The 22,734-nt window shown below is 45.9% G+C and overlaps 1 protein-coding gene across 4 annotated transcripts in view; it reads left to right on the forward strand.

The window, feature by feature from the left end:
- Positions 1–22,734, forward strand: part of dscam (Down syndrome cell adhesion molecule) — a 306,034-nt gene that overhangs the window by 263,174 nt on the left and 20,126 nt on the right. For 2 of the 4 annotated variants that reach the window (XM_031895759.1, XM_031895760.1), the window contains exons 27-31: positions 2,610–2,786; positions 5,925–5,955; positions 7,728–7,784; positions 12,321–12,433; positions 17,745–17,894. In XM_031895759.1, coding sequence (XP_031751619.1) covers positions 2,610–2,786; positions 5,925–5,955; positions 7,728–7,784; positions 12,321–12,433; positions 17,745–17,894 — 528 coding nt within the window. 4 annotated transcript variants of the gene reach the window in all.

Consider the following 22,734-nt stretch of genomic DNA (forward strand, 5'->3'; position numbering starts at 1 on the left):
CTATGGCTAGAAATGATTGGCTATATGTTTTGGGCTCTTGTATCAGCCCAAAGTCCAATCCTCTGCGGCCTCATGTCTTTAAGGAGAAAGGATAAACAAATGACCACCGAAGAGGTCCCATAGTCGTTAGCGCCTTCTGCGGGGCCAGGTTTCAGGGGGAGAAGGCACATAATGGCCACACATCTCCACCCTAGAGCCAGGCAAGACCAAGGAGACAATTGCACTGATCCAAACAAAAAAAAGACATAAAAGTGAAAGTAACAAATGTGAAGAGTGAAATAAATAGATAAAATTATAAAAAGGTGGCCAGCCAATTGGCCGGATGTTATAAATTCTCAGATACACCCACTGCCGAAAGGACTGGGGTATAAGAGCAGTGTTTGCAATAAGGTGCCAGAGAATTAAAGTGCCGTGATCACAGATAAAGTGCAAGTGTGTGAATCCTGGCACCCCAGGGGTGCAAATCCTGAGGCACAAAAATGCAAACTAATCCCCCAATGAGAATCCCAGCTGATCTGTGTAAATCCGGCTCCCTGTTCTCTGTTCCTGCAATTGGAGTTGGGAGCAATAAGCACAGTTTCCCAGCACTGAACAAGTCTGTCCCTTTATCCCCATGTCTGATTCCTGTGCCATATAATGACGGGAAAATGCCATCATTATCTCTATATGTAAGGTACCAGCAAGGGGCCTGACACAGTGCTGGGAATCAGCATTCTCATTGGTCACTTCTCTTGCATTTATAATTGAGTTTTCAATCAGTAAAATAGTCAGTGGTGAGTTGGTTTCCATGGGTACTTGTGTTTTTCATCAGCTTCTATAGAGAACTAGGGGGCGCAGACACCTTTACGGTTGGGTTTAGTGCCCCTTTAAACTATCATTAGTGCAGTGTTGGCTCGGCACAATGTATTACAAGGGTACAGCGACAGTTTACTGGGAAGTCATTAAGCGGCGCTGCTATGATTTTGCTGTATAAATACAATAATTATGAGTTTGCATATGCAAATGACATCTTCTAATCGCGTGATTTGCAGATCTATAAAAACAACAATTGATTTCAGCAGGAAAGCCGCGTGAATCCAAGCAGAAATTCTGCCGTCGAGCATGAATCAGCCTTATTTACTGAGAAACCGCATCAATCGTTTCCTACTGAGAAGTTTTAGCTGCCGGTTGGGGGAGAAAGTACCCCATTCCCTAATACCTCTCATACTAAATGCCCCCCAGAGAGCCTGTATAATTATCAGCATTGCTGTTCCAATCAAGTTTATTGAGTATGGATTATAGGAGAAGTTCCTTATACAGTGACCTTGTGTCGCCTACACGTTGCTACTACACTTAGAATCGGCTCTCTTTTACTATTTTTGGTTTTTTTTTTTTTTTTTTTTTAAATAATTTTTAATCTACCTCTCCCTAATGTGCAATGTAAAATGTTGTCTAGTTGCCGGGTCAGAGTTGACAGTTAGGGACAGATTGAGTTTAGAGCTTAATACTACAGTAGGGATGCACCGAACCCAGTTTTTTGGATTCGGACAAACCCCCAAATCCATCCCAAGGGATTTGTCCGAATACGGTTCGGCCAGGACTGTGAATTCGGCCGATTTCGAACCCTGCTGAAAAATAGGGTTGTAGCGAACCTCAAAAAAAAAGATTGCGAACCCGTTCGCGAACTTCCGCCAAAAAGCGCGAATATTCACGAACTTTGCGAACCCCATAGACTTCAATGGGAAGGCGAACTTTAAAACCTAGAAAAGCCATTTCCGGTGCCACGACCTGGACAGTGGCATGCAGGAGGGGGATCAAGGGCAAAAATTTCTTTGTTGACCCAGCGTTGAGTAAAACCGCAAAGGCAGCTGGCAGACCTAGCGGAAATACACAGCGTTTTTTGCTATTTCGCACTATTAGCACCATGGAAACGGGATTAGCTGAAAAACACTATGTGTGGCTTGTGCGGCGTTTTTAGGCCGAGAAAAAATGCAGCGGAAAAACGCCACGCGAACCCAAATTGCGAACATACGCGAAAAGTTCACAAACTTGCGAACACCCGATGTTCGCGCGAATTAGTTCGCCAGCAAACAGTTTGCTACATCTCTACTGAAAAAGGCCGAATACTGAACCGAATCCTGGATTGGGTGCATCCCTACTTAATACATAAAAACTCACCCATGTTCTATTAATTCCTATGGGATTTTTATAAGCGTATTTATCAAATGGTGAGTTGTAACGTTCACCCACTGATAAATACACTTCTAAAAATCCCATAGGAATGAATAGAATGTGGATACATTTTTTGTATTGAGCTTTAAACTCATATTGTGATAAATCTTTTGGATAAATCGAGGATTGTTTTGTGCCCCCAAATGATCCTTTCATGTGTGAGACTGCCTACTCCTTGTATTACTATATTGTTTATTTAGGGGCAGTATTGCGGCGTGTATCCTTGATACTTATTATAATTGATTGAATATAATAATAATATAATATAATTGAAGTCAATAGGAAATGCCTTTGCCACTTCTTTTTCCTTTTCACTATGAATTCAGCTTTTTTAACAACAAGATGGATTAGAAATTGCTTCTGTTTTCCCTTAACGGTGTCTGTAACTCTCTTTACAGGTACGATCCCCCCTCTAGTAAAGTCGGTTGAGGCGAGTGAGGAAGGAATGAGTAACAACAAGGGGATAAAGATGCTGGTTACTATCTCCTGCATCCTGATTGGGGTCCTGCTGCTGTTTGCGCTACTGCTGATTGTCAGGAGAAGGCGGCGGGAGCAAAGACTCAAAAGACTCAGAGGTGAGTAGAAACGGTCAGGGGAGTGCCCTAATGTGCCAAGCCTGTGAGTGCCATGGGATCAGTATCTAGGCGCCCTATCATATGTGGGACTGCTACATCTAGGGTTGCCACCTGTCCAGTTTTGACCCGAACAGCCGGTTTTGGGGAGGGCTGTCTGGGTCAAAACCTCTACATCTCTGAGTATTTGTACACTAATGCAATCTAGTGTTTCTCATCTGGCTCACAGGCAAAGACAGGCCCCCGTGGTGCCTACACACTGCCCCTAGCATCTCTATCATATATCCCATCCTCCCAGCCAGCACTAGCAACTCATACACAGAAGCATGCTTTATATATATATCTGGCACATTTCATAGAAAGTTTCCATTCACTGCAGTGGAAAATACAAGTGTGTCAGGTTGTAATCTATTAAAGGAGAACTCCACCCAAACAGTAAACATAATTTCAAGCAACTTTGCAATATATATTCATTAAGAAATATGCAGCCTTTTCATGATGTTTAATGTAATAATATGGTTTGGAACAGTTCCCTAAGCCCCGCCCCCTGTTCCATAAGCCCCTCCCCCTGTTCCCCTGCTGATCTGGCTGACTACTTTGTGACTCAAATAAAATGTAACAGTAGTCGCCTGTCCTCAGCCTGCCTTCAGCCTGCCTCCTCCCAATCCCACAATTCCCTGCTGCTCACGTGATGTCAATAAGGAAAGGAACATCCCAGTGCAATGCATTGTGGGTTGTGTAGTTCCTGTATGCTGCCTGTAAACTGTGGGGAAGTTGTTACAACTTGTAACATCAGTGTTTTAGTCCCTCCTCCCCTGCCAGGATTACAAATGATGCAGAAAGAGTAGAACTGTTTTGCAGCTGGATTTCAGCATATAAAATGGTATTTATTCCTACTGTTTGAAGGAACAGATTACAGGGATAGGGATATTAGGGGTTTCTGTGTTGTGTGGGGCTCTTTAACATGTCGTTGTGCCAAGTGCTACAGGAATAGAAGCACCTAGAGCAGATATGGGTGGGTGGACATGACTTTTGTTGGGCTTACCGCTTGTTTTCATAGAGCTGCAAGCCCTCACTAGTGATGAGCGAATCTGTCCCATTTTGCTTTGCTGAAAAATTCGCAAATCTTTCAAAAGATTCGCAAAATGGTGAAAATGTTGCCCTCACATCAACTTTGGGTACTTTATGAATGTTTGCCCCTGGCCTATGTTCCCGCTCTTCAAACCCGGGGGACCTTTCTAATGTACCCTAATACCAGCCTTAGTTATTGGGGGGACTCCTGTTGCAGTACCGTGCTGCACTGTGCCGGACACACTATTTGCACCGGGAGGAGGGGGTTACAGCAGATTGCACTCTTCATGATGAATTTTCTGCCGTGGTACAGAAAAAAAAAAATATCGACTTGCCCAAAAGAGCTGACTGCGGCTTGTTTTGCTGGGAAATTACCATAATGCAAGATGCCCCACTTCTCCCGAGCCCCGTGCTTCTTGGATTACTGCATCCGAGGCTGCATCGTGCCAAGTGCCATGGATTTTACTGATGCAGCTCGCTGTATAGCCATACACGTGTCACACAATCTCTCACAAAGGGCAGCGCTGCCGGCACAAAGTTTAAAGGTGTCTTTTTGGAGCTCGCTGCTCCCATATATTATTTACACGCCTGTAAAATGAGCCGGCGGCTCTCTGTATCTTTCATCAGTTTCTGCGCGCCGGCTAATGGCTGCATTGTGCACAATCACCCCTTTTTTTTGTCTCGTTGAATGATATCCAGAGAGGTCAGCTAACCTTGGCCCTTGTTGGAACAACAGGCGATGTGGCACGGGGCGAGCAGCGTCTAATTCCCTCTGCCCGCCGAGGGGAAAAATAAATGTGTTTCTTCCTTGAGAAAAGGGGATGAAACACATTAAGAGCTCATAAGCTCTGACATCCGCATTCCTCCAGTTTGAATGTGTTTGGGGGGTTTGTACACCGTGCCCTGTCATTGTTTCCCAGACTTGATTCTGTCTGTCAGTGCGGCTTCCTTTCTGTTCCAAAAAGAAATGAATAATTACAAAGCGGCAGAACATCCCTCACCCAAAAATCCATTTATATTACAGTCAATGTGTTTACAGAGATTGTTCATCAGTCACTGCTGCAATGGAGCTGACTATCTAAGGTCCCTATTACATACACTTTTGGTCAATAACCTGTCAATTAGCCAGTCTGAACCTCCAGGTCATTAATAAACAAGTTAAAAAGCAAAGGACCAAGGACTGACCCCTGCGGTACTCCCCTAACAACACTGGTCCAATTAGAAAATGTTCCATTTACCCCCACTCTGTTTAATCTATCCTTCAGCCAGTTCTCTATCCAAGTACAAATATTATGTTCTAGGCCAATATTCCTCAATTTGATCATTAACCTTCTGTGAGGTACTGTATCAAACGCTTTAGCAAAGTCCAAGTAGATGACATCCACTGCCATTCCAGCATCCAGGGTTCTGCTCACCTCCTCATAAAAGGCAACTAAATTAGTCTGTAGTATAAAGGGAAACTTACACGACATTAGGATAACATACAGACAGTGCCCTGACTCAGGACCCCAGCACTGCAAGGCAGCAGTTCTACCCACTAAACCATTAATTAATATGATTGGTTCACACACTGATTGGCAGTTGTAAAGGTCAATTTGTAATCAATTCTCAGTGAATGCATTTCTGTGAATAAGTGACATGATCTTGTTATAAGGAGTATCATGGCAATATAGAAGAACCCCATTAATGTGGTATAGAGTATTGTTGGGTAACTATGGGGTTCTGTGTTTGATTCCAGGCAGGTCACTTTCTGCAGGGAGTTTGTATGTTCTCCCTGTGGTTATGTGGGTTTCTTCCCACTATAAAGGATAATAATAATAGTATATGAACCCATCAATTGTTATAGGACCAAAACATAACTGATCATAATACATTGGTTGCCCAGCTTACCAAGCCCTACAATTTTATCCTTCCCGCTCTTTGTTGTATTGAACTTATAATACAGAGGAATTATCTTTGACTGTCTAACTCTAAGCCATTGTGTGTTTTTGTTATAATTATTTGTGTATTATCTTTGACTGTCTACGCCATTGTGTTAAGTATACTGACTGCTATTTTTTTCTATTACAGATGCAAAGAGTTTAGCTGAAATGCTCATGAGGTAAGAAACTTATTATTATCATTTCCAACTGATCTCTGCCCCTCGCCCACTGGGTTTGTACCCAAGCTTTGAGTTGCAACATTTGGCCATATATATATGAAATCAGTTATATGAGCCCTTTTGTCATAGTTACAAGAATATCTAGGGCAGCAGGTATGTCCTCCAAATGTCTCCCTGACTTGCCTGACCTTCAGTCTGGGCTACCAGGGGTATCTAGAACACCATGTAGGCATTCTCCCCAATCTCATCCCAACTAGCCTTTATGCTGGCTCCCAAGCCGATTCTCAGCCCTGGTAGGACCAGCCCTGAAATTTGAATGCACCGTTTGTTGACTCTCTTGATGCCTCCTCTTCTTAAGGTCCCCATACACGGGCCGATTCTAGCTGCCGATATCAGTCCCTTAGACCGATTCAGCAGCTAATCGGCCCGTGTATGGGCACTAACGAGGGGACTGCCCGACCGATATCTGGCCTGAAATCAGCCAGGTCTCGATCAAGCAGGTTTAAAAATCTAGTCGAACCGACTTTGCCTATACCCGTCGTTATAATTCGATCGTTGGGCCCCAGGGCCGAACGATCTAATTAGCCTGGATTCTCCCGATATCATCCACCCGTAGGTGGGGATATCGGGAGAGGATCCACTCGCTTGGTGACATCGCCGAGCGAGCAGATCTTAAGGTGTATGGGGACCTTTCCTCTGCCTTTTAAATTCCAGCTCTTTAAAAACTATACATACTGACTAGATACTGGCAGATACTGACTAGATACTGGCAGATACTGACTAGATACTGGCAGATACTGACTAGATACTGGCAGATACTGACTCGATACTGGCAGATACTGACTCGATACTGGCAGATACTGACTAGATACTGGCAGATACTGACTAGATACTGGCAGATACTGACTAGAGATACTGACTAGATACTGGCAGATACTGACTAGATACTGGCAGATACTGACTAGATACTGGCAGATACTGACTAGATACTGGCAGATACTGACTAGATACTGGCAGATACTGACTAGATACTGGCAGATACTGGCAGATACTGACTAGATACTGGCAGATACTGGCAGATACTGACTAGATACTGGCAGATACTGACTAGATACTGGCAGATACTGACTAGATACTGGCAGATACTGACTAGATACTGGCAGATACTGACTAGATACTGGCAGATACTGACTAGATACTGGCAGATACTGGCAGATACTGACTAGATACTGGCAGATACTGACTAGATACTGGCAGATACTGACTAGATACTGGCAGATACTGGCAGATACTGGCAGATACTGACTAGATACTGGCAGATACTGGCAGATACTGACTAGATACTGGCAGATACTGACTAGATACTGGCAGATACTGACTAGATACTGGCAGATACTGGCAGATACTGACTAGATACTGGCAGATACTGCCTAGATACTGGCAGATACTGCCTAGATACTGGCAGATACTGACTAGATACTGGCAGATACTGACTAGATACTGGCAGATACTGGCAGATACTGACTAAATACTGGCAGATACTGGCAGATACTGACTAGATACTGACTAGATACTGACTAGATACTGGCAGATACTGACTAGATACTGGCAGATACTGACTAGATACTGGCAGATACTGACTAGATACTGGCAGAAAGGCCTACACTGCAGAATAACCTATATGCACACTGAGCATTTCTATTAATGTATTCTCCCAATACAATGACTGGCCTCCCTGTATACTTAGTGTCTACGCTTTGTGTATATTGCAGGGCTAATCTGCTGACAACATGCTGCAAATCCATCTTATCTGATCTGCATGGCAGAGAGTAATTGACAGGTTTAATTTAAACTCCCTTCCTTGCCTTTATTTGTATTGGCTGCCTAATCCCTGGTAAACTTTGAGTGGTTTTACTGCTGTCTCTTTCTCCTGTCATAAGGCCCTGACTGCTAACCTGCCAGCTTCCAATCATTCTAATCCTAAAATCCCCCCTATTGGAGAGCTACGACTGCCACTAATCTTCAGGGCATCACACAGGGAGGCAATAATACATTGATAGTAGATGTTTTTCATATATTTAGTTTTATGGGAAAAAAAGTATGATATGCTTATGATAAATGAAAATGGCCATGCCTATAACATGCCAGAGAGGCACTTTAGACTACAGGAGTTGCAATCACACCTGGGCCTGCAGATCATAAAGAACACTGGGCACCCATGCAGTAACCCATTGCAGAAAATTCAATGTTTGCTTCTATTGTTCAACCTCCAGCTCTCTGAAAAAGCTAATAACTGATTGGTTACTGATAGGTTACCCAGTATGCTCAATATGAGCCTCCATATACTGGTGTATTGTGTATGGCCAGCTAAAGTCACTCCTAGATCTGCAGTTGTGCCCATTTATCCACCAAGTCATTCCTGCTCCTAGATCTGCAGTTGTGCCCATTTATCCACCAAGTCATTCCTGCTCCTAGATCTGCAGTTGTGCCCATTTATCCACCAAGTCATTCCTACTCCTAGATCTGCAGTTGTGCCCATTTATCCACCAAGTCATTCCTACTCCTAGATCTGCAGTTGTGCCCATTTATCCACCAAGTCATTCCTACTCCTAGATCTGCAGTTGTGCCCATTTATCCACCAAGTTATTCCTACTCCTAGATCTGCAGTTGTGCCCATTTATCCACCAAGTTATTCCTACTCCTAGATCTGCAGTTGTGCCCATGTATCCACCAAGTCATTCCTACTCCTAGATCTGCAGTTGTGCCCATTTATCCACCAAGTCATTCCTACTCCTAGATCTGCAGTTGTGCCCATTTATCCACCAAGTCATTCCTACTCCTACATTTATCCACCAAGTCATTCCTACTCCTAGATCTGCAGTTGTGCCCATTTATCCACCAAGTCATTCCTACTCCTAGATCTGCAGTTGTGCCCATTTATCCACCAAGTCATTCCTACTCCTACATTTATCCACCAAGTCATTCCTGCTCCTAGATCTGCAGTTGTGCCCATTTATCCACCAAGTCATTCCTACTCCTAGATCTGCAGTTGTGCCCATTTATCCACCAAGTCATTCCTACTCCTAGATCTGCAGTTGTGCCCATTTATGCAATGAGCCAGTGGATTTTTTCTGTATGTGCCATTGAAGGACTTTATGTACTTATCCATCCTACTAATAAATCTGTAGCTCTGAGCCTTTACCCACTGTACAGAACTGTAATCAACCACTTTGCCTCCTATATCTGAGCCCCTATATCCTCAGCCATTTTTAATTATTGGTCTACATTTCTCTGCCTTTATTCATGAAGCCATTCCTGGTTCTTCATTTTTTCTTTTCTAAAGACTCTCGAGCATCCAGAATTGCTACCAAAGTTGCATGTAGAATATTAGTCTTTACCAACATTATTTTGAAATACATTTTGGCATTGCAAAATGCAGCCAGTTCATTAGTTTGACCAAATACAGTATTGTATCCCACAATCTGCTAGTGAATCTTGGAGCCATTCAGGCCTGTTAAGGAAAATCATTCCCTCTCTCAAACAGAATTGCAGACGAGCCTAAAAATAATCCCCTCGTCTCATCATTAAACAGCCTGAATAATAGGTTTCCATTGCTTGGGAGCTACCTACTGGCACGGTGTGATACTTTTAGTTGAATCAATACTGTATTAATGAATGAATTAAGCAACTCTGCAAACTAAGGTGATTCTGTGAAGTGCTGTAAAGGAGTGATTATTGGCTGCGCGGCTTAGAGAGATTTAATGAATTAAATTAAATTGCACTTCCTCATCTGAAATGTAAATTTAGGGGGTGAGGAAACCTTTGGCACTTCAGCAGTAAGGGATGCTCAGAGCTGCTTGGGTTCCAGAATTATTCTGTCACTGCTGTATTCCAGGAACAGACAGCCCTTTGGTACAGCCCTTTGGTACAGGCAGCCCTTTGGTACAGCCCTTTGGTACAGCCCTTTGGTACAGCCCTTTGGTACAGCCCTTTGGTACAGGCAGCCCTTTGGTACAGGCAGCCCTTTGGTACAGCCCTTTGGTACAGGCAGCCCTTTGGTACAGCCCTTTGGTACAGCCCTTTGGTACAGCCCTTTGGTACAGGCAGCCCTTTGGTACAGGCAGCCCTTTGGTACAGCCCTTTGGTACAGGCAGCCCTTTGGTACAGCCCTTTGGTACAGCCCTTTGGTACAGGCAGCCCTTTGGTACAGGCAGCCCTTTGGTACAGCCCTTTGGTACAGGCAGCCCTTTGGTACAGCCCTTTGGTACAGGCAGCCCTTCGGTACAGCCCTTTGTTACAGGCAGCCCTTTGGTACAGCCCTTTGGTACAGGCAGCCCTTTGGTACAGCCCTTTGGTACAGCCCTTTGGTACAGGCAGCCCTTTGGTACAGCCCTTTGGTACAGGCAGCCCTTTGGTACAGGCAGCCCTTTGGTACAGCCCTTTGGTACAGGCAGCCCTTCGGTACAGCCCTTTGGTACAGCCCTTTGGTACAGGCAGCCCTTTGGTACAGCCCTTTGGTACAGCCCTTTGGTACAGGCAGCCCTTTGGTACAGCCCTTTGGTACAGGCAGCCCTTCGGTACAGCCCTTTGGTACAGGCAGCCCTTCGGTACAGCCCTTTGGTACAGCCCTTTGGTACAGTCAGCCCTTCGGTACAGCCCTTTGGTACAGCCCTTTGGTACAGGCAGCCCTTTGGTACAGGCAGCCCTTCGGTACAGCCCTTTGGTACAGCCCTTTGGTACAGTCAGCCCTTCGGTACAGCCCTTTGGTACAGCCCTTTGGTACAGGCAGCCCTTCGGTACAGCCCTTTGGTACAGCCCTTTGGTACAGGCAGCCCTTCGGTACAGCCCTTTGGTACAGCCCTTTGGTACAGGCAGCCCTTCGGTACAGCCCTTTGGTACAGCCCTTTGGTACAGGCAGCCCTTTGGTACAGCCCTTCGGTACAGCCCTTTGGTACAGCCCTTTGGTACAGGCAGCCCTTTGGTACAGCCCTTTGGTACAGGCAGCCCTTCGGTACAGCCCTTTGGTACAGCCCTTTGGTACAGGCAGCCCTTTGGTACAGGAAGCCCTTTGGTACAGGAAGCCCTTTGGTACAGCCCTTTGGTACAGGCAGCCCTTTGGTACAGGAAGCCCTTTGGTACAGGAAGCCCTTTGGTACAGCCCTTTGGTACAGGCAGCCCTTTGGTACAGGCAGCCCTTTGGTACAGGCAGCATGGTGGCTCAACGGTGAGCCCTTCTGCCTTTCAGCACTGGGGTCCTGAGTTTGGTTCTGGCCTGGGCACGGGCAGTCAGGCATTTGTATGTTCTTCTTGTGTCTGTCTGGGTTTCCTTCCAAAACCTTCAGATGGGTTTTCTGGCTTTTCTTGATATTGTCCCTAGTGTGTGTATGTGATAAGGACTTTAGATTGTAAGCTCCATTAGGGCAGGGTTTGATGTGAGTAAAGCACTGTATAAATGTGTCAACCCTATATTAATAACAGATAATGATAATAATACCATTTGGGCTGCTACTAACAGAGAGAGCTTGCTGAAACCCAGTAGGGAGGTTCTGTTATATAGATTTCTGTAAGCTGTGGGTGCTGATGTACACTAGCTTGTTCTTGCTTCTGATGAAGTATTCAACCTTCATGTAGATAATATTATTATCCATATCAGTCCCTGCCCCAGTGGAGCTTGCAATCCCAATAAGTGAATCTTAAGCCGGTTTGGCCACCAACAAGCTGGGCCAAATCGGGATGATCCAATCAGTTGAACCCCAGGTCAATGACTGGACCATTATTAATGCCTAGGGAGAAAAGATTTTACACCCTGACTGATATATATATATATATGGATGTATATATGGATATAAATGGCCTTTTGCTCTATGTTTTTTGAAGCATATGGTGAAACTGGAGAACCCGGATGAAATCCATGCAACAGTAGAACATACAGACTCCTTGAAGATAGAGTTCTGGATAGGATGAAAGCTAGGAGCCCATGCTACAAGCACTGTAGCTTCTGCCCACAGTACAGATCAGCCTTTGTAGTGACCATATGGGAAGAATGACACAGGGAACGCGGATAGTTTTAGAGTGCTAGCTCATTGTATTTTCCTGCCCCTGGGCTTTTTTTAGTTATTCTCTTGTATCTCTGAGAGCCTATGTACCATCTGTACAGATTCCTGACTGAGTAGAAATGTAACCTTACGTCATTCACGTTGACTGGTTTTATCTCTGTGGCTGCTGACAAATCGCACCTTCCTGGGCCTCTTAGCACTACTCCATTAAATGCAGGGCTAGGCTTGCAGTTTGCTTCTGTTCCCTCATTATAGACACTCACGTTTCCCAAATGGTTCTCTTAGAACTTCTTTTTTTATCTTTTATAGCAAAAATACTCGGACCTCAGACACCCTGAATAAGCAACAGACTCTAAGGATGCACATTGATATCCCGCGAGCCCAGCTTCTAATAGAGGAACGGGACACGATGGAGACCATTGGTAGGTTCCATATACTTATACTAACCCAGTTCTTTCTTTGTAAGTCTGATTTAATTATCATTAATCAATCATTATCATTATATAAACTATAGTAGGGTTTCTGTAGCAAACACCCCAGCTGTACCAGTGCAGGAACGGCTGCCCCCGGGGCTACACAGCGGGGTATTTATATAAACTATAGTAGGGTTTCTGTAGCAAACACCCCAGTTGTACCAGTGCAGGAATGGCTGCCCCCGGGGCTACACAGCGGGGTATTTATATAAACTATAGTAGGGTTTCTGTAGCAAACACCCCAGCTGTACCAGTGCAGGAATGGCTGCCCCCCCGGGGCTACACAGCGGGGTATTTATATAAACTATAGTAGGGTTTCTGTAGCAAACACCCCAGCTGTACCAGTGCAGGAATGGCTGCCCCCAGGGCTACACAGCGGGGTATTTATATAAACTATAGTAGGGTTTCTGTAGCAAACACCCCAGCTGTACCAGTGCAGGAATGGCTGCCCCCGGGGCTACACAGCGGGGTATTTATATAAACTATAGTAGGGTTTCTGTAGCAAACACACAATGTTTACCAGTGCAGGGCAACAGTATATAATATATTAATTACTTTAATACCCTTTCATTTTTTGGTGTTACTGTACCTTTAACAAAAGGGCAGATAAATCACACTGGCTTTGAAATAATAAATACACTGACACTGAGAAACATTCTTCAGTCCCTCTAATGAGAGGGGGTGGGATTTACAATAAATAGGGTAAGCCTGGGTGTATTGGTAAGCCAATCAGAGATCTGGATGCATGATAATTCTCCCTCCTTGTACAGCCTGGAAAGTCCAGTTCTATTTTGTTTAGCTTCTCCTTTAAACTCTCATTTGTGCCTTTGTACTTATTATATTATTATCGGATCTTACCAAAAGCCCGTTGTACAGAATGCTCTTGTTCAATGTGACCTTGTTGGGAGTTTCTTGGCAAATAACCAGGCTCATAACTCGTATATCAGCTCAAAATGAAGCTTTCGAGTACAATCTGCCTGCAGCCTTGTTTGGGCAAAAAATCTACCCAGTGCTTGTATTTTTTTTTTACACATCTCTCTCTTGTCAAATGGGGCTTTTAATGGTTAAGGGGAATGTTTCCAGCCCATGCAGATGGCAAAGTCATACAATGTGTTTATATACTGTAAGGCCTCATTTAACTTTCCTTTCATAAGTCTTATATACTAACCCCCACCCTCTCCCCCTAACCTTCCCATCATCCCCGGCTCTGCTCCACCTGCTGCGTATCCCTAAGCCACAAACCCTTCTGTTTTCTTTCATATACTCATTATATTCCTACACTGCTTTATTTGGCCATTTCTACACTATTGGACTGAGCACCGATCCAGCCTGGAAATCAGCTGATGTACCTAATGACAGCTAATGCGGGCTAACTGTCAGTTTCCTTGTCTCAGTTTGTTTGTATTTCTCGATATTTTCATTCTTATAGGGCTTCTTGTGCGCCCAGCGCTGTACAGTAGAACAATATAGTGTCGGACTGGCCCACCAGGATACCCGGGGGGCCCAAGGGTCAGTGGCCCCTCCTGCTCCTGGCCATTTGGACTGTTTCACGGTCATTCCCTATTTGTGAATGACAAGGAAGAGGAGAAATAGTTGGAAGAATAGATGTTAGCATGTAAATAAAAGAGACTGGGAGAATAAAGAGGTTGAGTGAGAAAAGAAGGAAAAATAGTTTGGAGAGTGGGCCTAGGGTCCAAGGTTTTCTGGTGGGTCCCTGTCCGACACTGGAACAATACAATGGAATAATAGAGCACATAGGGGTCAATACAATTGTAAAATGCAAATAAATACAAAATACATTTCCATTCAATCCGACCTGGCACTCTTCCGAAAACTGGGCTGTCCAGGTCAAAATCAGAGAGGTGGCAACCCTATTTTTGGCTAATGTATGGTACACACTGACAGGCCTGCCCAACCGGCATCTGGCCAAAAACTGGGCAAAAAGAGGGTATATTGATGAGTTGATGAGATCCTCGTCTGACAGGTATTCATAGGCTCCAGTGTATAAACGGATCTGGCAGTGCATGGCCAACATTACATATACTTGGCTGGCAGCTTTGATCAGTTGTTGGGTCAGATCAGGCTTATGAAATTACTCCATCCTCAGGCCAATGATCAGATAACATTAGGCGCCTTTGCGAACCCCTCGGGATACAACCTGACGCAGCCCGCGCTTGACAAGTTTTTTCAGGCAGTCTAATTAATATCTGGCCATCCTCCACTGATATCTCTCTTGGTCCCTCTCTTGGCCAGTAATCAGCTCATCACCATTGAAGAAATGGATTAGGGCAGGGGTCCCCAACCCTTTTAGGCTGATGCCACACGAGGCGTAGGGCTGATCTTTTCGGCAAGCTTGGCAGGCAAAAATTCAGCCATACGCCTGCTACTTGTGCCTGCACCCGAATGAATGGAATACGCTCGGGTGCAGGCACAAGTAGCGGGCGCAGGGCTGAATTGTCGCCAAGTGTTTTTCTGCTTGCCGAAAATATCAGCCCTACGCCTCGTGTGGCATCAGCCTTAACCTGTGAGCCACATTCAAATGTAAAAAGAATTGGGGAGCAACACAAGCATAAAAAATGTTCCTGGGGTGCTGATTATGGGCTGTGATTGGCTATTTGGTAGCTCCTATGTGGACTGGCAGCCTACAGGAGGCTCTGTTTGGCAGTACTCATGGTTCTTATGCAACCAGAACTTGCCCCCAAGCCAGGAATCCAAAAATAAGCACCAACTGTGAGGCCCCTGGGAGCAACATCCAAGGGGTTGTGGAGCAACATGTTACAAATCACTGGTTGGGGATCAGTGGACTAAGGGATGATATGGCTATTTGGAAATCTTTAAAAACTCAAACCCCAGCACAAACAGGGGATTAGGGGAACCATCCAAGGCCAATGTATAAATAATAAAGGTAGAAGCTTAGGAACAAAGAGAAATGAGCAGGCATACAATCCCATAGTCAGGCCTAAAGCTCAATACTCATTAACACACAAGGTGTACAGCCTAACACATTTCATTGCACAACATTCTCCTTAAGGTCGCCATACACAGGCCGATTGCAGCTGCTGATATTGATCCCTTAGACAGATTTGGCAGCTTATCTGCCCGTGTAGGGGCAGGAACGAGCTGAAAATCGTCAAAATCTTGATTGGGCAGGTTAAAAAATTCAGTCAGATCGGGGACCGCATCGGCTCGTTGATGTGGTCCCCGAACCGACTGCACCTATTCCAGTCATTATAATTCGATCTTTTAGCCCCAGGGCCAAACGACTGAATTAGCCTAAATTCACCCGATATCGCCCACCCGTAGGTGGGGATATCGGGAGAAGATCCGCTCGCTTGGTGACCTCGCCAGGCTAGCAGATCTTTACGTGTATGGGCACCTTTAATCTTCGCCCTATACCAGCAGATACATACCCCATGTTGGGCACAAACACTGGGCTGCTTTAATCATTAGGGAAAAGTGCAATTTCAATGGCACAAACACGGAATTGACGCTATGCCTCGTTGTAAACCCCTTCCATCTGCCATAAGCCTAACGATTGAGAATCCGTGTAGCGCTATTTGCAGTGGGATGATTTCTGCCCCTCGTACAGAGGCACTTTCCCCGTCAGGCTCATTGATGATATAATACACAGTTACTGTATGCAGAGCCGGAGCAAGGTGCGAGCTCTGCAGCCGCAGAAGGAAATCAGCAGCAGCCAGACTGTGTCTCTCTTGTTGCTCCTCTCATTTATTAGCTGACACTGTTTCCATTACATTGTACAAGATGCTGCAAGTACAAAAAATAATATAATCGTTCGGAGGTATCAAAGCACTGCCTTGCTCTTGTTCCATGAACCACATTAAATAGAACATGGGATCACTGGGGTGGAGCAGGTTTAATAGATACATGGGAAATCAGAGGAAAGCAAGGCTACATATCAGTTTAATTATATTTGTGGGGTATTTAAAGGGGTTGTTCACCTTGGAATTAACTGTTAGTGTGACACAGAGGGTGATAGTCTAGGAAAATGTATAATTGGTCTTGTGTTGTGTTTTTTAGATTATTTAGCTCTGTGTTCAGCAGCTCTCCAGTTTGGAATGTCTGCAGCTATCTGGTTGCTAGGGTTTAGCTAGAGTAGCAGCTAGGGTTTAGCAGGATGCTAGGGTTTAGCTAGAGTAGCAGCTAGGGTTTAGCAGGATGCTAGGGTTTAGCTAGAGTAGCAGCTAGGGTTTAGCAGGATGCTAGGGTTTAGCTAGAGTAGCAGCTAGGGTTTAGCAGGATGCTAGGGTTTAGCTAGGGTAGCAGCTAGGGTTTAGCAGGATGCTAGGGTTTAGCTAGGGTAGCAACTCTTACTCTTAGCTTCTATTGTTTTGTAAACAAAACTGTGCCCTCCCTGAGCCATTTCAGGTGGGTTTATGCTTTAAAGGGGATGTAAACCCAATCATAACACTGTTTTGCTATAGAAGTTGCCAAAAAACGAAATTATAGATGCAAGAAAAATCACCAAAATGACCAAAAATCTCATATTAAGTGCAAGAGAAGTGACCAATGAGAATGCTGATTCCCAGCACTGTGTCAGGCCCCTTGCTGGTACCTTACATATAGAGATAATGATGGCATTTTCCCATCATTATATGGCACAGGAATCAGACATGGGGATAAAGGGACAGACTTGTTCAGTGCTGGGAAACTGTGCTTATTGCTCCCAACTCCAATTGCAGGAACAGAGAACAGGGAGCCGGATTTACTCACATCAGCTGGGATTCTCATTGGGGGATTTCTTGCATTTTAATGCAGTTACTGGCCCTTGAGATGTGGGGAAAAGTTTAGGAAAAGTTTTATTGTGCAATATTGCTTTAAGAATACAACTACAGCTCCCAGCATGCCTCAACCTTATTATATGTTACATCAACTAGCAGTTAGGCAGGTTATATATAGGCATTATGGTTGAACGTGATGGACGTACGTCTTTTTTCAACCTAACTGACTATGTTACATTATTCTGGGGTTTGTAGTCCAGCAACAGCTGAGTAACGTTTGGTTGAGCAGCGCAGCAGGGTTTACTTTCCCTTTAACCAAGATTTATACGCAGCAAGTAGCATTTTATTCATATATTCTGCAGAAGCAAAACAGAGAATTGCAAGAACTGCTGTGGAAAGTCCAACTGTGAATCAATGTTTGGCAGTCTGTTATTAAATAACTGGGCACATTGCCATTGGAGCGTAGCGCCCTGATCAGCGTTCATTCCACTAAATACAAATCTTATCCTCGTCCCTAACAGATGACAGGTCTACGGTGCTACTGACCGACGCCGATTTCGGAGAGTCATCAAAGCAGAAGTCGCTAACTGTGACTCACACGGTGCATTACCAGTCGGTGTCGCAGGCTACGGGGCCCCTGGTGGATGTCTCAGATGCCCGACCCGGAACAAGTGAGTCACTTTATTATACAGGAGCCAATAATAACCTGTGAAATATATCCTAATAAATGCTGTGTAGTCATGTTATTAACTGTGCCTACTCACGTGGCTCATTCAGACTTGTATTTATAAGAAATAATGTACTTTTCTTTAAAATGAAATGTTATAGAAAGTCACTTCAATGTTCCAAGGCCTTTATAAAAGCTCTCTTTATGTCATGGTGCCTTTATATGGTCACTAAACACTTTGATACCTTCTAATATCCTTATCATTTACAGTAGGGGGTACATTATCCCTTATAATACATGAGTGATACTCAGAGTTCCCTGTATAACTCAGCCTGCAGCCTTGTGCCTTTATATGGGCACAGAACCCCTCAGTGACTGCTAATATCCTTATCATTTACAGTAGGGGGTACATTATCCCTTATAATACATGAGTGATACTCAGAGTTCCCTGTATAACTCAGCCTGCAGCCTTGTGCCTTTATATGGGCACAGAACCCCTCAGTGACTGCTAATATCCTTATCATTTACAGTAGGGGGTACATTATCCCTTATAATACATGAGTGATACTCAGAGTTCCCTGTATAACTCAGCCTGCAGCCTTGTGCCTTTATATGGGCACAGAACCCCTCAGTGACTGCTAATATCCTTATCATTTACAGTAGGGGGTACATTATCCCTTATAATACATGAGTGATACTCAGAGTTCCCTGTATAACTCAGCCTGCAGCCTTGTGCCTTTATATGGGCACAGAACCCCTCAGTGACTGCTAATATCCTTATCATTTACAGTAGGGGGTACAGTATCCCTTATAATACATGAGTGATACTCAGAGTTCCCTGTATAACTCAGCCTGCAGCCTTGTGCCTTTATATGGGCACAGAACCCCTCAGTGACTGCTAATATCCTTATCATTTACAGTAGGGGGTACATTATCCCTTATAATACATGAGTGATACTCAGAGTTCCCTGTATAACTCAGCCTGCAGCCTTGTGCCTTTATATGGGCACAGAACCCCTCAGTGACTGCTAATATCCTTATCATTTACAGTAGGGGGTACATTATCCCTTATAATACTTGAGTGATAGGCTACATTATATTTAATATTTATATTCCTCTAATTACTGATCTTGTAGCTTTCTTTTTTTATTTTTTTTTTAATTTAAAGTGAAAAAATAACCATGTTTCCATTAAATTCCTTTTTGTGAGTCTGGAGGGAGAAAGAAGTATTTTGTAATTGTAATTTGCTAATTCCTAGTAAGTGATTTGCATTCCTTTAATCAGCTGCGAATGCTTTTAATAATAAATTGGTTTATTTTGAGAAGCTTTTAGCTGAATGATTAATTGATTAAAGCGCTGAAACAAAATCCTGCAACTTTGCATCAGAATATTGCTTTCCTTTATGGGACTGGCAGGGAGCACCCCCCATCACTCAGCTGAGTTGAAACTAAACAGATAAGTCTGTATCGCATTGGCACAATGTAATATTGGCCTGTAAGATCCAGCCTTAATCTGTAACTCAGGCCTCTGCATTACAGGCTCTCAGGGATACAGCCGAGGGAATAAAGTACCCAGCAAGCCCATTGCTCATTGGCCCCTGTGCTGGGAGGGGGGCAGTATGTCTAAGCTGGACTTATACTCATCAGTTGGCTTGGGCATTTACTGGTATGTTTTCTACAGAGAAATACCCTTAAATCAAAACAGGGGTTGTCCATATATTGCAATATCCCACTCACCCCCAGTCTGGCCTGTCCTACACTCACTCACCCCCAGTCTGGCCAGTCCTACACTCACTCACCCCCGGTCTGGCCAGTCCTACACTCACTCACCCCCAGTCTGGCCAGTCCTACACTCACTCACCCCCGGTCTGGCCAGTCCTACACTCACTCACCCCCGGTCTGCCCAGTCCTACACTCACTCACCCCCGGTCTGCCCAGTCCTACACTCACTCACCCCCGGTCTGGCCTGTCCTACACTCACTCACCCCCGGTCTGGCCTGTCCTACACTCACTCACCCCCGGTCTGGCCTGTCCTACACTCACTCACCCCCGGTCTGGCCTGTCCTACACTCACTCACCCCCGGTCTGGCCTGTCCTACACTCACTCACCCCCGGTCTGGCCAGTCCTACACTCACTCACCCCCGGTCTGGCCTGTCCTACACTCACTCACCCCCGGTCTGGCCTGTCCTACACTCACTCACCCCCGGTCTGGCCTGTCCTACACTCACTCACCCCCGGTCTGGCCAGTCCTACACTCACCCCCGGTCTGGCCAGTCCTACACTCACTCACCCCCGGTCTGGCCAGTCCTACACTCACTCACCCCCGGTCTGGCCAGTCCTACACTCACTCACCCCCGGTCTGGCCAGTCCTACACTCACTCACCCCCGGTCTGGCCTGTCCTACACTCACTCACCCCCGGTCTGGCCAGTCCTACACTCACTCACCCCCGGTCTGGCCTGTCCTACACTCACTCACCCCCGGTCTGGCCAGTCCTACACTCACTCACCCCCAGTCTGGCCTGTCCTACACTCACTCACCCCCAGTCTGGCCTGTCCTACACTCACTCACCCCCGGTCTGGCCAGTCCTACACTCACTCACCCCCGGTCTGGCCAGTCCTACACTCACTCACCCCCGGTCTGGCCAGTCCTACACTCACTCACCCCCGGTCTGGCCAGTCCTACACTCACTCACCCCCGGTCTGGCCAGTCCTACACTCACTCACCCCCGGTCTGGCCAGTCCTACACTCACTCACCCCCGGTCTGGCCAGTCCTACACTCACTCACCCCCGGTCTGGCCAGTCCTACACTCACTCACCCCCGGTCTGGCCAGTCCTACACTCACTCACCCCCGGTCTGGCCAGTCTTACACTCACTTTTATCTGATCCATTAAGAATTCTACTACATCATTATACATTTTACACAGAGACTGAGTTTTACCTGCAACTTGCTTTCTTTCAAGGTTACAACCCTCAAATGGCTGCCCTTTTATTGGCCCACTGGGATCACCTGACTGCAGCTGGGAAGGGTGGGAGCTATAACATGGAGCTGGCCACTGCTCCTGTATAAACTATAGCAAGAAAGGGAAAGCTGTTCCCACCGCTAAATTTTAAAACCATTAGGCCGGGGTGCAATGAGGCTGTGATTGCAAAATACATACAGACAGCAACAAGAGCCCCTCTGCACTCCCCCATTATATCAATATATACAGGATGTTAAGAAAATTTGTGCATTAAGCTACCAAGCCCATTCCCAACCTACTTGCAACCCAACCCTTCCCCCCCCCCCCCCCCAGTGCCAGTGCAGCCCCCCATTGGTCACTTCCTCTGCCTACCCTTTGTTCTGGCGCTGCTTGCCCAAGCTGGTCCTACAGTTAACTATTGGGTTGGGCATTTAGGCTTTTACCTTTATACGTATGATTATTCCATTTATGGGCCCATGTACATGTTTGCTAATGGAATTAATCCATTCAGGTAGAAAACAAAGGTATGCACATGAAAGGTGGCAGTTAGGTAGAAAACAGGCACTAAATGAGAAATGACAATTTATTTGGAACATCACAGCAGCTCTAGCACCTCAGGCTCTGGGATGGCAGTGAGGAGCCAGCTCTGTTCCTGACACTCGGATATTAAAAAGACAGGAGGCAGGGCAGAGGGGGCACAGTATGGAATTAGATATGACACTGCTGAAAGGATGAAGAATGGGCTTCTATTTGTATTTCAGGGAGATGAAAGACGCTTTAAGTCTCATCATCCTAAAAATACAATACAGCACAAGGGCGCCGACAGCCCTGACAGAATTCTTTTAGAATCAGGAGACAATAATAAAATCAGGTCGGAAAATCCAAGGGAAGATGAAACACATTTATTTTTAAGGCTACGCTGTAGGGGCTGCACCGACACACAGAGTTTATCAGATGTGCTGGCAGTTTGGCGCTGGCGGTTTGGCGCTGATGGTGCAGTAATTACTTTCCCTACAGGTAAAGGCTGGGTAAATCCCTAGCTCATACATTACCTTTCTACCCTTGTCATGTTAGAGATATATAACAATTACTCCAAATACACATTGCGTACTGTTTCCTGCATAAATTAGAGATAAAGTCACGTGATGCCAGTGCCCTGTAAGTACGGGGATATATGGGGAGGTGAGGGATAGGGGAGGCCGGATACATAACACAAGCACAAACTGTCATTTCTTGTGCATCAGCAGGGGCCCACACTTGGCCTTAGATAGCAGCAGTTTTCTGTTGACGCCTTCCCAGAATGAGTTAGCCAGCAGTTTGTAGGTTCATATAAGCATCAACATTCTGTAAAAGAAAGTTCCTAAGGGCAATGCCATTGTGCCATCCTCTTAAATGGGATCTCATGTGCTGAGTGTGTATGAGCATTTCAGGGTCGGACTGGGGGGTGCAGGGCCCACCGGGGCTGCTGCCCCAGGGGCCCTGCAGGTTCCCCTGCTGGCCGCATCCCCCACAACCCCTAACCCCCCCTGATCCTCCCTTTCCCCCCCGCAGAGGCCCCCACTGAGCCTCCCTAACCCCCCTGTAGAGGCCTCTGCTGAGCCTCCCTTACCCCCCCGCAGAGGCCTCCGCTGAGCCTCCCTTACCCCCCCGCAGAGGCCTCCGCTGAGTCTCCCTTACCCCCCTGTAGAGGCCCCCGCTGAGCCTCCCTTACCCCCGTAGAGGCCCCCGCTGAGCCTCTCTTACCCCCCTGCAGAGGCCTCCGCTGAGCTTCCCTTACCCCCCCTGCAGAGGCCTCTGCTGAGCCCCCCTTACCCCCCCACAGAGGCCTCCGCTGAGCCTCCCTTACCCCCCCGCTGAGCCTCCCTAACCCCCCGCAGGGTCC

This window comes from Xenopus tropicalis, chromosome 2 (assembly GCF_000004195.4).
Source record: "Xenopus tropicalis strain Nigerian chromosome 2, UCB_Xtro_10.0, whole genome shotgun sequence".
Lineage (NCBI taxonomy): Eukaryota > Metazoa > Chordata > Amphibia > Anura > Pipidae > Xenopus > Xenopus tropicalis.